Source organism: Sus scrofa, chromosome 6 (genome assembly GCF_000003025.6).
Source record: "Sus scrofa isolate TJ Tabasco breed Duroc chromosome 6, Sscrofa11.1, whole genome shotgun sequence".
In the NCBI taxonomy this organism is placed as follows: domain Eukaryota; kingdom Metazoa; phylum Chordata; class Mammalia; order Artiodactyla; family Suidae; genus Sus; species Sus scrofa.
In genome coordinates, this window is record NC_010448.4 from 7,208,852 (window position 1) to 7,227,112 (window position 18,261).

The 18,261-nt window shown below is 46.0% G+C and overlaps 1 protein-coding gene across 1 annotated transcript; it reads right to left on the reverse strand.

The window, feature by feature from the left end:
- ATMIN (ATM interactor) lies at positions 661–14,344 on the reverse strand. Its single transcript, XM_021097045.1, has 4 exons — positions 13,975–14,344; positions 6,343–6,468; positions 5,135–5,334; positions 661–4,473 (listed from the first exon to the last, which is right to left on the reverse strand). The coding sequence occupies exons 1-4, from the start codon at positions 14,302–14,304 to the stop codon at positions 2,661–2,663; spliced, it is 2,469 nt and encodes an 822-aa protein (XP_020952704.1). The 5' UTR covers positions 14,305–14,344; the 3' UTR covers positions 661–2,660.

Sequence of the window (18,261 nt, forward strand, 5' to 3'; positions counted from 1 at the left end):
TTCCTCCTCTTTATTTAAGAGCCTTCCGAGGATAAGCTTGAGACACGCTGCTTTACCAGATAGTAAAAGTAAGCGTTCTTCAGAGGAGTCAATGTTAGATAACAAGTTTGGACTAAAACTAAGATAAACATTCTAAAGGCGAGACCATGAAGGATTACATGAAAATATCACCCTGTCATTGACCTCTAGTGATACAACAACTCAAGCCCACGACTAGACTGACACATACATTTCCTTCCAATCAAAAGCAGACTGGAAACTTACTCAGCATCTTTCAGGGTAGGTCTACAAAAACTGTCTGCTTTTATTTCCCTTTCTTTCAAAGGAATCAAACACACTGACTTGGCTTTCCTAAAATTACTGACTGAACAAAGAACTACTCACAGTCTATCCCTCTCATTTTTGCTCTTAGGCCAGAACCACATTACTTACAAAGAGAAAAGACATCCATTATAAAATGGTGACATGTGGACGAACAAAACGAATCCGAGTAATTTTCCCCAAACTTAAATCCTAGGGTGGAAAGTTTTCATCAAAATAAAAACTTTACATCAAAATAGAAGCTTTGGTGATGGAATGTCTTTTCATTTTCTACTAGGAAAACTGTTAGCATATATTCATGAACAAAGGTAAATAATAATGAAAATAACTAGGCATTGTCATTTCATCATGTAACTTTCAGAACATGATCAGTTTATGAAACGTTAAGGCCACAAAGTCAGTCACATTATGAGTATGTTGAAGAATTCGCAAAAATGGGTAGAATTCTCACTTTTTAATCACTGAGTTTCAGCTTTTACAAATAATCTTAGAACAATTCAGGTAACTAAGGTTTGGGGAGACAGTTCTTACTTGTACATGAATATTACATGCTCCATTTTTCTGTAAATAACTCAATAGGCTGGATTAACAAACAATGTCACAGAAACACACAAGAAATTTAAAGCCATAGATCGCTGCGTATCTATTTACAAAAAGCCATCAACAAACATGCATTTCTCCTTTAGCAGGAGAACTTAAATAGATGTTTGAACATTAAGGCAGTGATGATTCTAAAACATAATGAAATTCTAAGTTAAGGCTTTATGTTTGTTTGGAAACCCATATTCGTAGGCAACTGTGACCAAAGCAAGCTTTCATCTACCAGGTTGAGTTCGTCTGTGCAGGAGATGTCACTTATCCAGTACCCACAATTCTTGAGGACAGGAATTAGTAGCAACACCACTGATTTACTTTAACGAATTCTTAGTCCCCTCCTTCGTTTTATTTCTTTTGAGGATTTAGCCTTCAGCAGCGAAGCACATGCCACAGAAGGAACACAGCATTTTTTTTGCGATAAACTTAGAAAAGTTTACAGGCTTCACTGATTTCTACTTGCCTGGAAGTTGGCCAACAATCGAGAACTCAGGATGTCCTAAATAACCCCCCAAAGCAGACCTGATCACACATCCATCTCAAAACACACATGTTCTTGATTACCGAAGCCGTCAGTCTTCACCTCACTTTCTTGGATGGTATTCCCCCCTTGGAACGACAAAATGCAAAACGCCATAGCTTAGACGGCTCTAGACTCTAACTGCTATCCTCAAGGCACAAACACTGTCCTTGCGAGACCAGTGTGTTTCCTCACTCAAGGAAAAAGTGAGAGGTGGATGACAAGATTCACTTTGACACAACTGTCGACTGCACTCCTGCCCTGTCAGGTTCACGCCAAGTACTGAAATTTAGCGGGGAATGTCCTTTTCTCCAGACATTTTTTCCTCTTAACATTTAGAGTGACCACACTCGGAGTCACTGGTCGGCCGACTGTGGGAGGAAGAGGAGGGCGCTCGTAGGGCACACTCCAGTGAGAGCCAACGGGCATGGTCCCGAGGCCCAGCCTTGCCACAGTGCGGTGACGTACTGTCGTTCAGACTAGAAAGATCGCTGTTTATACTAAGTGCTTGCCGCTACTTCCTGAAGCAAATATTTTACAGCGACACCTCCTGTGAGGAAAGTACTATATACGTACAGCGGCATCGGTAACGGTGCATGTAGAGGAAGGATGGCACTGACTAGAGGAAAACTGGCAGGCGCTAAAGACAACTGGAGCTTTCCTTTTGTCTTCAAACTGGGGAAGAGTAAGATGGCACAGCAGATGAAGCTGCAGGCGACACGAGTCTCAAACCATCTAAGCGCTGGTGTTTCAATCTGATGGTGCAGCATCAGATATCTTTAGGTATTACCGTGAAACAGGAATTTCTAACAAGCACTGGCAAAAAATATTTTAGGTGCAATTTAAGTCATACTTTGAACTACAATGTTTTGAAGATTTGAAAAGTTTGTACCCTAGTCCTGGTGAGCTTGGCTTCAGCTGAACAGCTAGATGGGTTTTAAAGGTATGAAATACATTTTTTTTTAAAAGAAGGGAAGACTACACTGAAAGGGCAAATGTAGGCGACACAAAAACAATCATTTTGAGATCAACATCTTACACTTTATAATACTCACAGGTTTTTACACAAATTTCATGTTTACAAGTACAAAAGGCAAAGAACCTCAAAGAATCGAAGTAACTGGATCATCAACTACATTCAGTAGAGTTAATACTGCTGTCCCCCTTCTCCCTCCCTAAAGCCAGAGGGGAGGTGCAAATGCCAGTCCCCACGCCGACTCCACCCTTAGAAGTTGGAGACCGGGTGCAGTTCTGCACACGTCTGGGTTTCTACAGAGCTGAACTGAGATTCCATCGTGTTCCAGGCCAAATCGGCCAGAAGAAAGTCATCCATTGCTGTCTGCGTTTCATTGCTGGTGAAGAATAAGCTCCCCAAAGTCTCAAAGCCAGAATTCATGGTTTGTGTTTCTGCGCTGTTCAACTGCACTTTGCTTTCCAGAGCAGGGATGTTTTTAGCAGCAGAGATTCCTTCAGTCTGGGTCTCTGTGTCAGACGAATCGGTACTCATGGAGAAGCTGGAGTGTTTCAGAATACTTCCCAGAGGCAGATGAGGGCTACTGTCTAAAAAGAAGTTCAAGTCCGTCTGTGTCTGTGTGTCAAACATTTCAAGGCCTAAGAAGTTAGAGTTTCCCCGACAAGTGTAGGACTGGGCAGAGGTGTCTGCCAGCAAGAAGTCAGTTTGGGTCTCTATGTCCAGCGACTCCAAGACTGGCTCAGTGGTCATGGTGCTAAGCTCACTCTCCTCAGTTTGGGTCTGGATATTTGAAGCTGAAAAGAACTCTTCGATATCAAAATCAATTGCAGGATTCTGGGCTGGGCCAGATGGGAGCTGGGTGTCAGGTCCAGTATTTGCGTCAGACAAAAGACCACGATTGTCCAATGTCTGGGCAGGCAGATTACTTGACAGGATGTTTTCTAGGTCGCTTAGTAAATCTATGGTTTGGGTCTGATTATCTGTCATGTTCTGTGAAGGAAGCAAACTATTCTGTGTGCTAAAGTTTATAATTGGTGCAGATTTCTCAATATCTTGACTCAAAATTTTGGGGTGGTTCTGAGGTAACAAACCATGAGTTACAGTCTCTGCTACTAGGCTGCTGCTTATAATATTGTCTGCAGAAACACCATATGATGAATGGACACTCTCAAAAATGTCTCCACACATTACAGCTTGGTCCATCTGTTCTCGAGCATCTGCCGGGCTTTGCATTCCACTGGTTTGAGTTTCTCTGGAGATCCCACCCGGCTGGAAACAGGCCTCTATAAACCCATCAGTCTGAGCAGCTATAGATGAGGTCACCTTAGAACTGGGCAAAAAAGTCTGCGTATGAACACTAATGGGAAGGGAAACTTGAGAGCCAAACGTCAAATCAGTTTGAGAACAAGACGATACAGAGGAATCAGGGCTAGCCCACTGCGGAGAAGGTATAAAGGGTTGTGTGGTGTAAGACAGATCTGTCTGTACGTTGATTGAAGAGATGCTGTTCTTCTGACAGGGGCTCCCTAGTTCTTGTAAAGGGTTCGATGGACTTTTACCCAAGTTCACTTGAACACCTGTGCTAACTGGCTCAACAGCAACAGGATTTACAATTTTTGAAAGAGGGAGGCTCTCCTTGAGAGAGCAGGCCTCTGAATCCAGGCCGAGGATCAGGGTCCCTATGGACAAGGGCAGTAAGTGCACAGCACTGGGGGCAGCGCCCTGCTGATCGACACCCAACACCACAGGCTGGGCTGAGGAGTCTGCCGTAGGCACAAAGACAGGCACAGGAGAAAACTGCATAACGGGGAGTTTTACCAAGGCCACTTTGGGCTTTGGTAAAAGCAACTTCTGAGGATACCTTGGAGGTGGTGTCAGAGTCTGCTTTCTGGCATTAGTGCTGCAAGAGTCTTCGAAAGAAGCCGCCAGCTTTATTTCTGAGGTTTCTAGTTCTTGAGTGTCTGGCCTAGGGGTTGGTTGGTTACGCAGTGATTCAACAGTCTTACTGGACAGCTTCTGGTTGTGCAGGCAGTTTTCCATTTTCCTTTTTTTACTAGGTGGATCCCTGAAAACAGTGACCAAGTAAAAAGGGAAAAACAATTTCAAACTGCAGCTTTCTTCATCAACCCTGGCACTGTATCTTCACTAATTACAAACACTACTGCCCACATCTAAAGCAGAGATTTGCTGGGTCAGATTCAACCCAGCAAAGAGAAATCCCTTCTTTTGTAACTCGGCCCATTTTACAATAGATAGATGTTCAGAAACATGCACACAGGGAAAGAGGAAGCATACCTCTGTTGGGGGTAAAGCTCTAAGTATTAGAACTCAATTTAGATCCGTAAGCATCAGGAAGCCAACAGATTATATAATGCAACTATTATCATTTCTGAAGCAGGAGGCTATTAGTCCAAATATAAACCTGACCTTTCAAATGAAGCATGGCTTCATGATAAAAACTCATCAACAATCTAGTATCTCTCTTAGCAGAAAATGCTGAAAGTTTCTGAAGAACTGAAAACCCGAAAGATTTAACTGGCAATGTTAAGGGACCTTGGAACGGAGGTGGTACAAGAAGAACAAATGGGTCACCTGCGAGTACTGCCATTTCCCAAAGTCCCCGTCCACATGTCACATCTTTTCTCGCCCCACTAACAGTTCTCCAGGTTTCGTTTGAAACTCGTCCCAGAGCTACTGGCTCCTGGGCCGCCATTGCCGCCCTTTACCTGTGTTCTGCAGGGATCTCGTGGCCAGTTCGGTAGATGTGGGACTGCAGTGCAGTTCTGCTGGCATAGGGACAGCCGCACGTGCACTGGAAGGTCTTGCCACAATCCTCTGCGTGTCTTTTCAAGTCCCATTCAGTGCCATATGAATTGCTGCACTTACTACATTTATGCTTCTTTTCAGCATGCATTTTCATAAAGTGCTAGGAAGAATACAAAAAGATGAAAATGAAAAACTGGAACTGCTCAAAGCATTTCAAAATCACCATCAACATGCCAAAATTAACACTGGCTTTACATGATGAAATACAGCAGTTCAAATCAAAAGAAAGTGAAAGCAGGCAGACTGCAATTTATCGTCAGCTTCTTCTCCCTATCACTCTGGCTTAAGGAAAAGTTGAGGAGACTGGGAAACAATCCCCAGTATCCACCATCTAGGTTCTGATCTACAAACCTTGCATGCTTTTCTCAGGATCCCCTTCAGCAAACCCTCAGGGAAGTAGTTCAGCTACCGATGTCCTCCAATCCAGAATCACCTTGTTCCCGACTGGCTGGGTCCCTCCCTCCTTAGACAGACGCTTCTGAAATTTTTTTCCTGCAGCTTCTCACTCCCTGGGTAGAACATCTCCTTTATGCCTTTGCTCCCCGACCTTGAAATCATCCAGATTCACACAGAGATCTGGAAATGCGCATTTTTTTTTTTCTTTTCTTTTTAGGGCCATACCCACGGCATATGGAGGTTCCCAGGCTAAGGGTGGAATCGGAACTGCACCTGCTGGCCTACACCCACCCACAGCAACAGTGGATCTGAGCTGTGTCTTCGACCTACACCACAGCTCACGGCAACGCCAGATTCTTAACCCACTGATTGAGGCCAGGGATCGAACCTGCGTCCTCATGGATACTAGCCAGGTTCGTTAACCACTGAGCCACGATGGGACCTCCTGGATATACATATTTTATCCTCCTCTGCTGACCTGCTCTTCTCTTCTTTCTCTCCAAATCCGCTTCTGGACCTCTTCCCCACCGGAACAAGCCACGTCTCCTTTGCTTACACCCCACTCCTTTTCTCCTTTGGGCTGCTGCCCTTACAAGCAGCTTTCTGCTTCATTCTCTAGTTATGATTGGTAATTACCTAGAATACACATTAGGTTTATGACATCTGCATTTCTGCATTTCATTCTCAGACAAGTATACCCAAGATAAGATACCTGTTTTACAAGAGAAAATTGAGAAAACGGTCTGTCAGGGCCTCTAGGGCATCCTTCAATTGGACAACAGTAGAATTTCGGTACAGTTTTCAAATCTTTTCTTATTGTTGGATTCACTATGCCATCCTGCAAAAGAAAAATTACATTAGAAAATTATTACTTTTTTCTTTTTAGGGCCGCATGTGCGGCATATGGAAGTTGCTAGGCTAGGGGTCAAATTGCAGCTGCAAGCTGCCGGCCTATGCCACAGCCACAGTAACGTGGGATCCAAGCCATGTCTGAGACCTACACCGTAGCATGCCAGATCCTTACCCACCGAATGAGGTCAGGGATCAAACTGCATCCTCATGGATATTAGTTGGGTTCTTAACCCTCTGAGCTGGAATTGGACCTCCCTAAACAATTATTTAAAAAAAACCAAACAAACCGAAAAACCAATAGAACAAGCTGGGAGTGACAGCAAGGAACGATGAAAGATGGGCACAAGGGTCCTTTTAGGATGATGAAAATGTTCTAGGAGTTCCCACTGTGGTGCAACAGGATCGATAGCGTCTCTGCAGCACCAGGACACAGGCCAGGTTTGATCCCTGGCCTGGCACAATGGATTAAAGGACCAGGTGTTGCTGCAGCAATGGTGTAGGTCACAACTGTGGCTTGGATCTGATCCCTGGCCCAGGAACTCCTGGGACGGCCAAAAAAAGAAAAAAAGAAAATGAAAACGTTCTCATTCCTATAACATTCCTCCGTTTAAACTTAAAATCTCTGCCCTTAAAGCCAGCTTCTCCATTTGTAAATGGTACATTTATATCTTCTCGGGCTTAAGACTTGGTATCACCCTTAAAGTCTTCCCTTCCTTTTTATCCCACCCCAATAATTAGTAAAAACCTCTGCTGACTCTGACCTAGGACTTCCTGAGAGAGCACTGTGACTTTCTCTGATGACCACACTGCCCCCTAAAGCACCTAAGCTAGCTGACACAACTTTTACATAGTCGTTTGAATACAGGCACTGTGCTCTGAGCTTCCCAGCCAGGATGCGGCAACACTGGATCCTTAATCCACTGTGCCAGGCTGAGGAATGAACTCTCACAAGCACTCCCAAGATATCCACTGATCTGGCTGTGACACACTGGGAGCTCCGACAGCTCATTTCTTTTGAGTGCTGAGTAATACTCCACTGTCCATATGTTCCACCATTTATTATCCATTTACCCACTGAAGGATATTGTGGTTGCTTTCATGTTTTGGCAATATTTTATTTATTTTATTTTATTTTATTTATTTATTTATTTTTATTTATTTATTTTATTTTATTTATTTTATTTATTTCATTTCATTTCATTTCATTTCATTTCATTTCATTTCATTTCATTTCATTTTATTCTTTACTGCACTCCAGCACATGGAAGTTCTGGGGCCAGGGATCAAGCCCATGCCACAGCAGGAACCTGAACCACAGCAACACTGGCTCCTTAACCCACTGAGCCACCAGGGAACTCCAAGAGTTATTCTTTTAAAATGTCTTCTACCACTTGCCTTTCTTTTTGCACTGCTACAAGCATTAGTTCTCCTGACTCTGTTTGGATTTTGTCAGTAACCTAACTAATTTCTAGAATTTCAATCTCTTTTTTTATTCACACTTTGCCAGATTCACATAGGTATAGCTCTGACCATGTCATTACCTCATTCAGATATTTTCTTTTCTTTTTTTTTTTTTTGTTGTCTTTCTCTCTTTTTAGGGCCACACTCGCGGCATATGGAGGTTCCCAGGCTAGGGGTCTAATCAGAGCTATAGCCGATAGCCTACGCTAGAGCCACAGCAACTCGGGATCCGAGCCGCATCTGCCACCTACACCACAGCTCTTGGCAAAGCTGGATCCTTAACCCACTGAGTGAGGCCAGAGATCAAACCTGCATCCTCATGGATGCCAGTCAGGTTCGTTAAGCACTGAGCCACGATGGGAACTCCTCCTGGATGTTTTCAATAGCACCTCAATACAACCAAGTCCAAGTTCCTCTAGCAATTAGGACAAAGTCCTGTACTATATAGCTTCCAACCACCCTTCTTTTCTGTCATTTCTTTGTTATATCTAATGGAACTACTTAAAATTTCCCAAACCTTTTCAAGGAGAGGAATATATATCTTCTGTTGCATTTGGGGATTTTTTTTTTTTTTTTTTTTGATTGCACCCAAGGCATGTATAAGTTCCTGGGCAGGGATCGAATCCATGCCACAGCAGTGACAACACCAGATCCTTAACCCAGTGCGCAAGAGAACCCTAGGAGTGTTTTAAAAAGATTAAATGTTCCATAAAAACTTGGGGCATTGGGAGTTCCCGTCGTGGTGCAGTGGTTAACGAATCCGACTAGGAATCATGAGGTTGCGGGTTCGGTCCCTACCCTTGCTCAGTGGGTTAACGATCTGGCGTTGCCGTGAGCTGCGGTGTAGGTTGCTGACGCGGCTCGGATCCCACGTTGCTGTGGCTCTGGCGTAGGCCGGTGGCTACAGCTCCGATTCAACCCCTAGCCTGGGAACCTCCATGTGCCGCGGGAGCGGCCCAAGAAATAGCAAAAAAGACAAAAAACAAACAAACAAAAAAAAACTTGGGGCATTATACTGATTACATTCAAATGAACGTCTAAGTCAAAAGTGTATCATGCACCGGGATGAGACTAACGGCAGCTGTACTGGAATCAATGATCTCCCTGTTGCTCTCATTACAAGGACAACGACAACTTGATACTGTTTGGTTTTCTCCTTTCTGAGGGCCAATTCCTCAGCCCTCGCTAGCACCACCTGAGTTCCTGACCTTCTTCCCATTCTTGTTCAGAGACAATAAACTCTGAGATGAGAACAGAGGAGATAACAGTGATGGCACAATAAAATATGAACTGCAGTAAGAAAGTGATGTTTTCATTCTGAAGTGCTATATATATATACATTCCAGCCTCCAGATGCCGCAAGCGCGGCCCTAAAAGGCAAAAAAGAAAAAAAAAAAAAGAAAAAAAAGAAAAAGGAAAGGATTGTAAGAATCATGGCAGAAAAATAAGGGCATTATAGCTACTCTAGCATCTCTCTGCCTTCATAGAAGAATATCTAAGAAAAGTAGTTCATTTTGTTGTCTTATTGTAAATTTAAAGTATAAGTTTTTGCACCATCTGATCTGTAGAGCAACTTGGAACCTTTCCTTTCCTTAAAAAAAAAAAAAAAAAAAAAATCCTGGCACACCATTAAGAGCAAACCCCTGGACTGAACATAACATAAACCTCACTAAGCCATGTTTTAAAAATGTGTTGCTGGTTTTTAAGGGTCCTCCTGTCCACTATTTTCAAACAATGAGTAATAAAAGACTCTAACAATCAAGCAATGCCCATTTATTCCCACTCTTCTTCTTGCCTGAATCACCAGCTTTTAATTCTCCACGGAGCCTACCTGTAGGCAAGGTTGGACTAGGATGTTTCCAGATTTCCTTACACGATATGGAACACAGGCATAAATCTTAAGAACCCACACAGACCCAAAGGTAGCGTGTACCTTACACGTTACAATTCACCCACTTTTACCTATCATCCTTCAGAAGGATTTGTTAATCATGATGCAACCGACAAGGGCTTAATCTCTAAAATATACAAACAATTTATACAACTCAACAGCAAAAAAACCCCCAACAACCCAATGGAAAAATGGGCAAAAGCCCCGATAGACATTTTTACAAAGAAGATATACACATGGCCAACAGGCACATGAAAAAATGTTCAACATCACTAATTAGAGAAATGCAAATTAAAACTACTATGAGGTACCACCTCACACTGGTCAGAATGGCCATCATTAACAGGTTAACAAATAACAAATGCTGGAGAGGGTGTGGAGAAAAGGGAACCCTCCTACACTGTTGGTGGGAATGTAAATTGGTACAATTACTATGGAAAACAGTATGGAAGTACCTCAAAAAACTAAATAAAGAGCTACCATATGATCTAGCAGTCCCATTCTGGGGCATGTATCCAAACAAAACTTTCCCTGAAAAAGATACATGCACCTGTATGTTCACAGAGGCACTATTCACAATAGCCAAGACATGGAAACAACCTAAATGTCCATCAACAGATGAATGGATAAAGAAGCTGTGGTACATATACGCAATGGAATACTACTCAGCCATAAAAAGAACAAAATAATGCCATCTGCAGCAACATGGTTGGAACTAGAGACTCTCATACTAAGTGAAGCAAGTCAGAAAGAGAAAGACAAATACCATATGATATCACTTATGTCTGGAATCTAATCTACGGCACAAATGAATCTTTCCACAGAAAAGAAACTCATGGACTTGGAGAACAGACCTGTGGTTGCCAAGAGGGAGGGGGAGGGAGTGGGATGGACTGGGAGTCTGGGGTTAATAGATGCAAACTATTGCATTTGGAGTGGATAAGCAATGAGATCCTTCTGTATAGCACAGGGAACTACATCTAGTCACTTATGATGGAACATAATGGAGGATAGTGTGAGAAAAAGAATGTATATGTATGTATGTGTGACTGGGTCACTTTGCTGTACAGTAGAAATTGACAGAACACTGTAAAAGAAGTATAGTGGAAAAAATAAAAATCATTTAAAAAAAAAGAGAAGGATTTGTTAATCATAAAAGGGACTATGTGCCTGAGGGCCAGGTATCTCCCCAAGAAAGATTAAAATAAAGAAGCTTACAGCAACTAATGGGGAAGGGAACAAAAGATTAACATAATCTAGGGAGGGAAAAAACCCTAGGAAAGAAGCTAGAATTATGTAAGTAGCTGTAACCAAGAGAACAAAGGGAAAATCTCCACTGAATATGACGCAGATCTGCCAGGCAGTTATACTCAAGCTTCAGGGCTAGCAGGAGCCCACCTGACTGGTAGTGGAGTCTCTGGTCCAAACACAGATCTCTCTCAAAACCACAGGGTGCTCCCAAGTCAGCTCTCGTCCTTAGGCCTCCTTCTTCCCTCTCCCCACTTCCGATACTTTGAGAACATCAGTGTAAAGAGTAATGTTTGAACCCAAAGGCCTGCTACTGGAGATCCCAACCAAGCGTATGGACTCATGACACTGTGGTAACACTACACAGATATGGCTGTTTTGTCACACAGGTCACCCTCATTAAAAACAACCCCCTTTCCACCAAGACAGCAGATGCTCAGGGGCTGCTGGGCATCATGGTTAGAAAAGCAGAACAGGGCAGGAAAGGGAGCCTGTTTGACAAAGAAAAAACAACAGTTCCGGGCGAGTTTCTTTGATTCCTGTTGAAACAGGTCTCCCAGTGACTGAGGAAGTAAACACAGGGGACTCCATTTTTCAGTTGTTCAATGTTTTCAGTTAAGAAAGGCATCTCGAGTGTACGGTGCTATCTTTAGACAAGAGAAATCTGGAAAAGGGCTGGGACTAGAAGAATGGCTTCACACTGGCTCTAAGCAAGGGAGGATACTGATGCTCCGTCATGCTAAAATCCTAAGTAAAGATCTGACTGTCAAAAAAATTTGTATTTGCCCCAAACAGAGTCATTCTTTTTTTTTTTTTCCTTTTTAGGGCCGAACCCTAGGGGTCGAATTGGACCTACAGCCGCTGGCTTACACCACATCCACAGCAACCTGGGACCTAGCTGTGTCTGCGACCTACACCACAGCTCACAGCAACGCTGGATCTTTAAGCCACTGAGGGAGGCCATGGATCAAACCCGTATCCTCATGATCCTAGTTGGGTTCGTTAACCACTGAGTCACAAAGGGAACTCCCAACATATTCATCCTTCTTAGGCCAATTATATGCTCAGGATTGTTATCTTCAGAATTCCTGAACCTTACATATTTTAAAAACATAATTAGAAATAAACCTGTACTACCAAACTAGTCCCAGCAAGTACATGGTATCTTTATGCTTAACAGATGCTCCACAAAGTTTTGAGAGAGATACAGCTTCTGACAGCAATTCTATAGATAAGAACGACACAAAGTGTTAGTGCTTGTTCGGAGTTCCCTGGTGGCTTAGTGGGTTAAGGATCTGGTGTTGTCACTGCAGTGGTGCGGGTTCGATCCCTGACCTGGTATTTCCACATGCTGCGGGGAAGGCCACACACACACACACACACACACAAAAAGTGCTTGTTAGAGTGACTGTTGTTCAGACCAACAGGAAGAGCATCCTGGTTAGACTGGCAACTTCCTCTGTGCTTAGAGATGTCTGCCTTAGTGTCTATTACTGAGGGGTGATACTGAAGGTGGGTGATGGTTGCTATATACGAGCTAAAGTGAAACCACGGATTAGGCTGTAGGATTCCTACAAATACATGGTTCATTCACTCCAGTCAAAATATGGTTAAGAAAAGGAAGTATTTCACGAAAGTTTAGTAGGAAAGAGAAAACAGGAGATTGAAGGCCATTCCCAGAGTCAGTGCACTTGTGTCGTGGAAGAAGCCCCCAAACCGAGGATAATTCCAGCCCTACCAGGAGGGTCTTCCTCAGCTCACCTCTCCAGGTTTGTTTCTGACTGTGCCCCCTCATCTGCACGTAACAATGTTGTTGCCTCTATACTGGGTTGGTGCTAGAAGAGTACTGCCCTTTATGGCTAACACATCGGCCCTACCTCAGACGATAAACTCGAACGTTCTGCTGTTCCACCTTATCAGAAGCCTGATTCTAAAAAAGTTTCTGAGGAAGACTGACCTGAAGGGCAGAGAGAACACACAACAGGCTAGGTCATTTGAGCTTACTCCCGAATCGATTCCGACCGCCCAAAGCCACAGAGTCACAAGACTGCTTTCAGTGACACGCTTTGGAAGTGTCACTGTCGGCAGAGGAAGACTTCAAGAAGTGGTGGAAGGCAGCTTCCTGCTGAAATGACGGGGAAATTACGATTTAATGGGTGGGGCTGGATATCTGGATTTTTAATAAGCTTTCTACAGATGAGCACTAAAGGCTGAAAATCAGCGCCCTAACCGACGTAAGGCGGAAGGGCTGTCCGGACTACTGTCCTGTTATTCTATACCGTGGCCCCTCTTACAGCAGATCCGCGGGAGAAGTTTCCCTTAGGTCTCATGCCTGAGCAAAGCCGATTTCACCGACGCTGTCAAGCCTGGGACGCCCGAGCTGAGGGCCAAATCTGCAGCTCCCTGCCAACAACCGGGCAGGACCTAGAGGCCTGAAGGAGGTGTTGTGGGTGTGGTGGAGAGAGCACCGCCTTCGGAAGCCGAGCCCAGGTTTAAACCCCAGCCCTACGCAGGCTGCGTCATCGGTTTCCCATCAATAGGATGGAGGAGCTGCGGGGGCTCACGAGACGGACGTGGGAAAGACCCGGGCCGCCAGGTGCGAGGCCGGGGGTCCCGCCGGTCCGAGCCTGGCAGCCCAGAGCCATGACACAGGGTTTTCCCGGCGCTGCGCCTCCCTGCGTTCTAGCTCCCACTCTCCCTGCCGGGCTCCCTCACCAGTCTGGCCCGTTTTAGGGTCTCGAAGCGCCTTCCGCCGCGGCCGGACCCCCGGCGCGTTCCCGTCCGCGTCCCGCGCCCGCCCTGGGAGTCGGACCCGCGCCCTCGGCCCCGAGCGCCCGAGGCAGGCGCTTGGTCGCGCCAGGCCCCGGGGGGCGCCGTGCGCGGCGGGCTCACCTGCAGGCGGTGGCTCTTGACCAGGTGCATGTTGAGTGCGGGGCTGTTGGGCAGGATCTTACCGCAGCCGCGCACCGTGCACAGGATGTTGGTCCGCACGGCCCGGGACAGCTCGCTCACCGACGGCTGGATGAGCTCCCGCGCCGGCGGCGCCGGACCGGCGGACTGTTGCCTCGCCCCCGCGGGTCGCGGCCGGCTGCCCCTCAGCCGCCCGGGGGGTCCCCATGGGCCCGAGGCGGCGGCGGCTCCCCTTGCGGCCGTCGGGCCGGCCGGGGCGCCCGAGGCCAGAGCCGCGGGCCCGGCCGCCGCCGCCGCCTCAGAGGCCGCCATGGCTCCCGCTCGGCAGCCGTGCCGAGCCTGCAGGCCCCGCCTCCTGCTGCAGCGACTTCCGGTAGGGGGCGGGGCCCCAGGCTTATTAGCATCCGGCGGGTACCGGCGGCCGCGGCGCCCCCTCCTGGGGGCGGAGTGCGTGCTTGCGGGAGTCACTGCCAGGTAAGGTGGTCCGGTTGAAAAACCTCCTAGGGGTTCCTGCAAAGAGGTAGAGGGTTTTCTTTCCGTCTTTCTAGAAACATGACCTCGGTCAATAACTGGATAGAATAAAAAGCATTGCGAAGTTCTCCTTGTGGCGCAGCGGGGACGAATCCGACTAGGAAACATGAGGTTGCTGGTTCGATCCCTGGCCTAGCTCAGTGGGTTAAGGATCTGGCGTTGCTCCGAATTGCGGTGTAGGTAGCAGATGCAGCTCGGATCTGGCGTTGCTGTGGTGTATGCAGCAGCTGTAGCTCCGCTTGGACCCTAGCCTGGGAATCTCCATATGCCTAAGGGGGAGAAAAACAGCATTTCCTTTTCAGGATCTTCCCAAAAATTAGAAATAACCCAAATATTCAAAGGCAGGAGACACAAGCGTATGTTAACTACGCTCTGGTTTTACCAGAACTGGGGAATGCACTTTTCATTGACTATCTGATTTTGCCTTTAAAACAGCCACAGCAGGTGTTTTCTTCCATTTGCAGAGTAACTAGCCCGAGGTCACATTAAACAAAGGAAAGGATTGTTATAATTGACAGTTAATCATTTTAACCGCTGAAATTTGATTACTGTTTGGGAGACCATAGCTCAAGACAGGGTTCCAAAACCTAAGTAGGAAGCATGACTAGGTAGGGTAGGAAGCCAGGTGTAGCCAAAAGGGGGGGGGGGGAGGTGTGCAGTAAAATGGGATACAGCCTTTCTTTATTATTTTTAAATTTTTATGGTCATGCCTGAGGCATGTGGAAGTTCCCAGGCCAGGGATCGAACTCACACCACAGCAGTGATCCAAGCTGCAGCAGTGACAATGCCAGATCCTTAATCTGCAGAGGCACCAGGGAACTCTACATCCATTGTTTAGAGATGGCAACTGTGGAGTTCCTTGGTGGCACAGCACAGTAAGGATACAGCATTGTCACTTCAGTGGCTCAGGTTGCTACTGTGGTGCAGGTTTGATTTCTGGCCTGGGAACTTCCAGTTGCTGAGGGCCCAGCCAAAACAAACAAAAACAAAACAAAACAAAGAGGTGGCATCACTGGACTAATTTTGCAAGATTTCATGTGAAAGCATCCAAATTTTATATATTAGCAGCCCTATTTGCTTTCTATTGCTGCAATAACAAATTACCACAAACTTGGCTTAAAACGACGTAGATTTTGCTACCTTACCATTCTGGAGGTCAGAAGTCTGAAATGAGTCTACTGCTGAAGATCGAGGTGTTGGCCTGGCTGCATTTCTTCTGGAGGCTCGATGGAAGAATCTGTTTTGTCTTTTCCAGCTTTTAACGGTGATTAACGGTGAGCTGAGTCTTCTTCACATCACTCCGATTTCTTAGTAGTCACATCTCTCCCTGCTCTCTTCTCTTCCTCGTCCACTTTTGAGGACTCTTGGGATGACGCTGGGTTCATCCAGGAAATCCGGGATAACCTCCCCATCTGCAAAGTCCTTTTGCCTTGTCAACTAACAGACTGGCATAGTCCAGGGCTTAGGTGGGGACATCTTTGAGAAGGGTACTATGCTGCTCACTGTAGTAACTAATTCTGATTTTAAAAGTACTGTGGGCTAACTGCCCCCCCCATCTATGTGTGAGATGGCATCCATGGACTATTATTTCTTCCAGCATTGGGTCTAAAAGTGCAGCTCTGAGGAGTTTCTGTCATGGCACAGCAGAAAGGAATCCGACTAGGAACCATGAGGTTTTGGATTCGATCCCTGGCCACAGAGGGTTAAGGATCTGGTGTTGATGTGAGCTATGGTGTAGGTCAGACGCAGCTCGGATCTGGCATTGCTGTGTCTGTGGCATAGGCTGGCACCAGTAGCTCTGATTAGACCCCTAGCTCCATGTGCTGCGGGTGGGGCCCTAAAAAGACGAAATAAGTAAATAGATAAATAAAAGTGCAGCTCTGGGAGTTCCCGTAGTGGCGCAGTGGTTAACGAATCCGACTAGGAACCATGAGGTTGCGGGTTCGGTTCCTGCCCTTGCTCAGCGGGTTAACAATCCGGCGTTGCCGTGAGCTGTGGTGTAGGTTGCAGACGCAGCTTGGATCCCGCGTTGCTGTGGCTCTGGCGTAGGCTGGTGGCTACAGCTCCAATTCAACCCCTAGCCTGGGAACCTCCATATGCCTCGGGAGTGGCCCAAGAAATAGCTAAAAAAGAGAAAAAAAAAAAAAAAAGAAAAAAAGAAAAAAAGTGCAGCTCTGGAGCCCAATTGCCTGGAGTTAATGTGGGCTCAGTTACTTGCTACCTAGTACCAAGCTTCGGTATTCACTTCAATAGAAGAAGTAATTTGGCCTCTGCCTTATAGGATTATTATGAAAATAAGATGCATATAAAATACGCAGCATAGTGCCTAGAGCTTTGTGGATCTGCATTTACTCCATCTGGTCTCAGGACTGCATTTGAATGCACGATGTGTCTCTGGACCATCACGCACACAACAGGTCAGCGTGCCATGTATTCTGGTTTCCTAAAGCAGGAGACTCTGTCTGGGAGGGCTGCATGGTGCAGGTTCAGATCATTCCCCTGTAGGCTGGATGACATGATTAGCATCTTTCTTGTTCAGGCTCTAACTGCACATCCCTGCAAAGCACCAGGAAGGGCTGCGAGCCTGTGTGAAACCATCCTGGGAACCTATAGGGCCTCTGTACAGACCTAACGTGGGAATTCAGGCACCAAGCAGAAGTGCCCTGTGTGCACACAGGGACGGATGCTCTAAAGCATGACTATGGTCGACAAAAAAATTAGCATTATTAAGCCCCAACAGACTCAGCGCCTCACTCTGAGATAGCTCAAGTGTCTTTGCCATTTGCTATTAAGTCTAAAAGCATATTTTTCACATAAAATACCTACAATCTCTATGCACTACCATCACATTATATTGGTATAAAGCATTGTTGAGCCCCTTCTTTCTGACTCTATTTATATATTTGTATATTAAGCCTCTTTTTTTTTTAAATGGCCAAACCCATGGCATATGGGAGTTCCAGGCTAGGGATTGAATCCGAGCCACAGCTGCACCTTACACCAGAGCTGTGGCAATGCCAGATCCTTTTTTTGGCGGGGGGGCCCATCCCAGGGCATGTGGAGTTCCCGGACCAGCAAGCTGTAGTTTCGGACCTAAGCCACAGCTGCAGCAATGCCAGAACCTTAACCCACTGTGCTGAGCAGGGGACGGAACCTTCGTCCCAGCACTCCCAAGATGCTGCCAATCCTGTTGCACCACAGCAGGAACTCCAATGCTGGATCTTTTAACCCACTGTGCGGGGCTGGGGATCGAACCTGCATCCCTGCAGCAACTCACGTTGCTGCAGTCAGATTCTTAACTGACTGTGCCACAGCAGGAACTCTTAAGCCTCTTTTTGATTTTCATTAGAAGTAACTGATATACCAATTTTCAAATGTCTTCATTCAGAAATTAGTGTTTTAGGGAGTTCCTGTCGTGGCTCAGTGGTAATGAAACTGACTGGTATCTAGGAGGACATGGGTTTGATCCCTGGCCTCACTCAGTGGGTTAAGGATCTGCCGTTGCTGTAGCTGTGGTGTAGGTCGGCATCTGCAACTCTGATTTGACCCCTAGCCTGGGAACTTCCAAATACCTCAGTGTGGCCCTAAAAAGACCAAAAAGAAATTAGTGTTTGTGGAGTTCCCCTGTGGTGCAATGGGTTAAGGACCTGTCACTATGGTTGCTTGGGTTGCTGCCATGGCACGGGTTTGATTGCTGGTCTGCAAATTTCTACATGCTGTGGACACAGCCAAAAACAA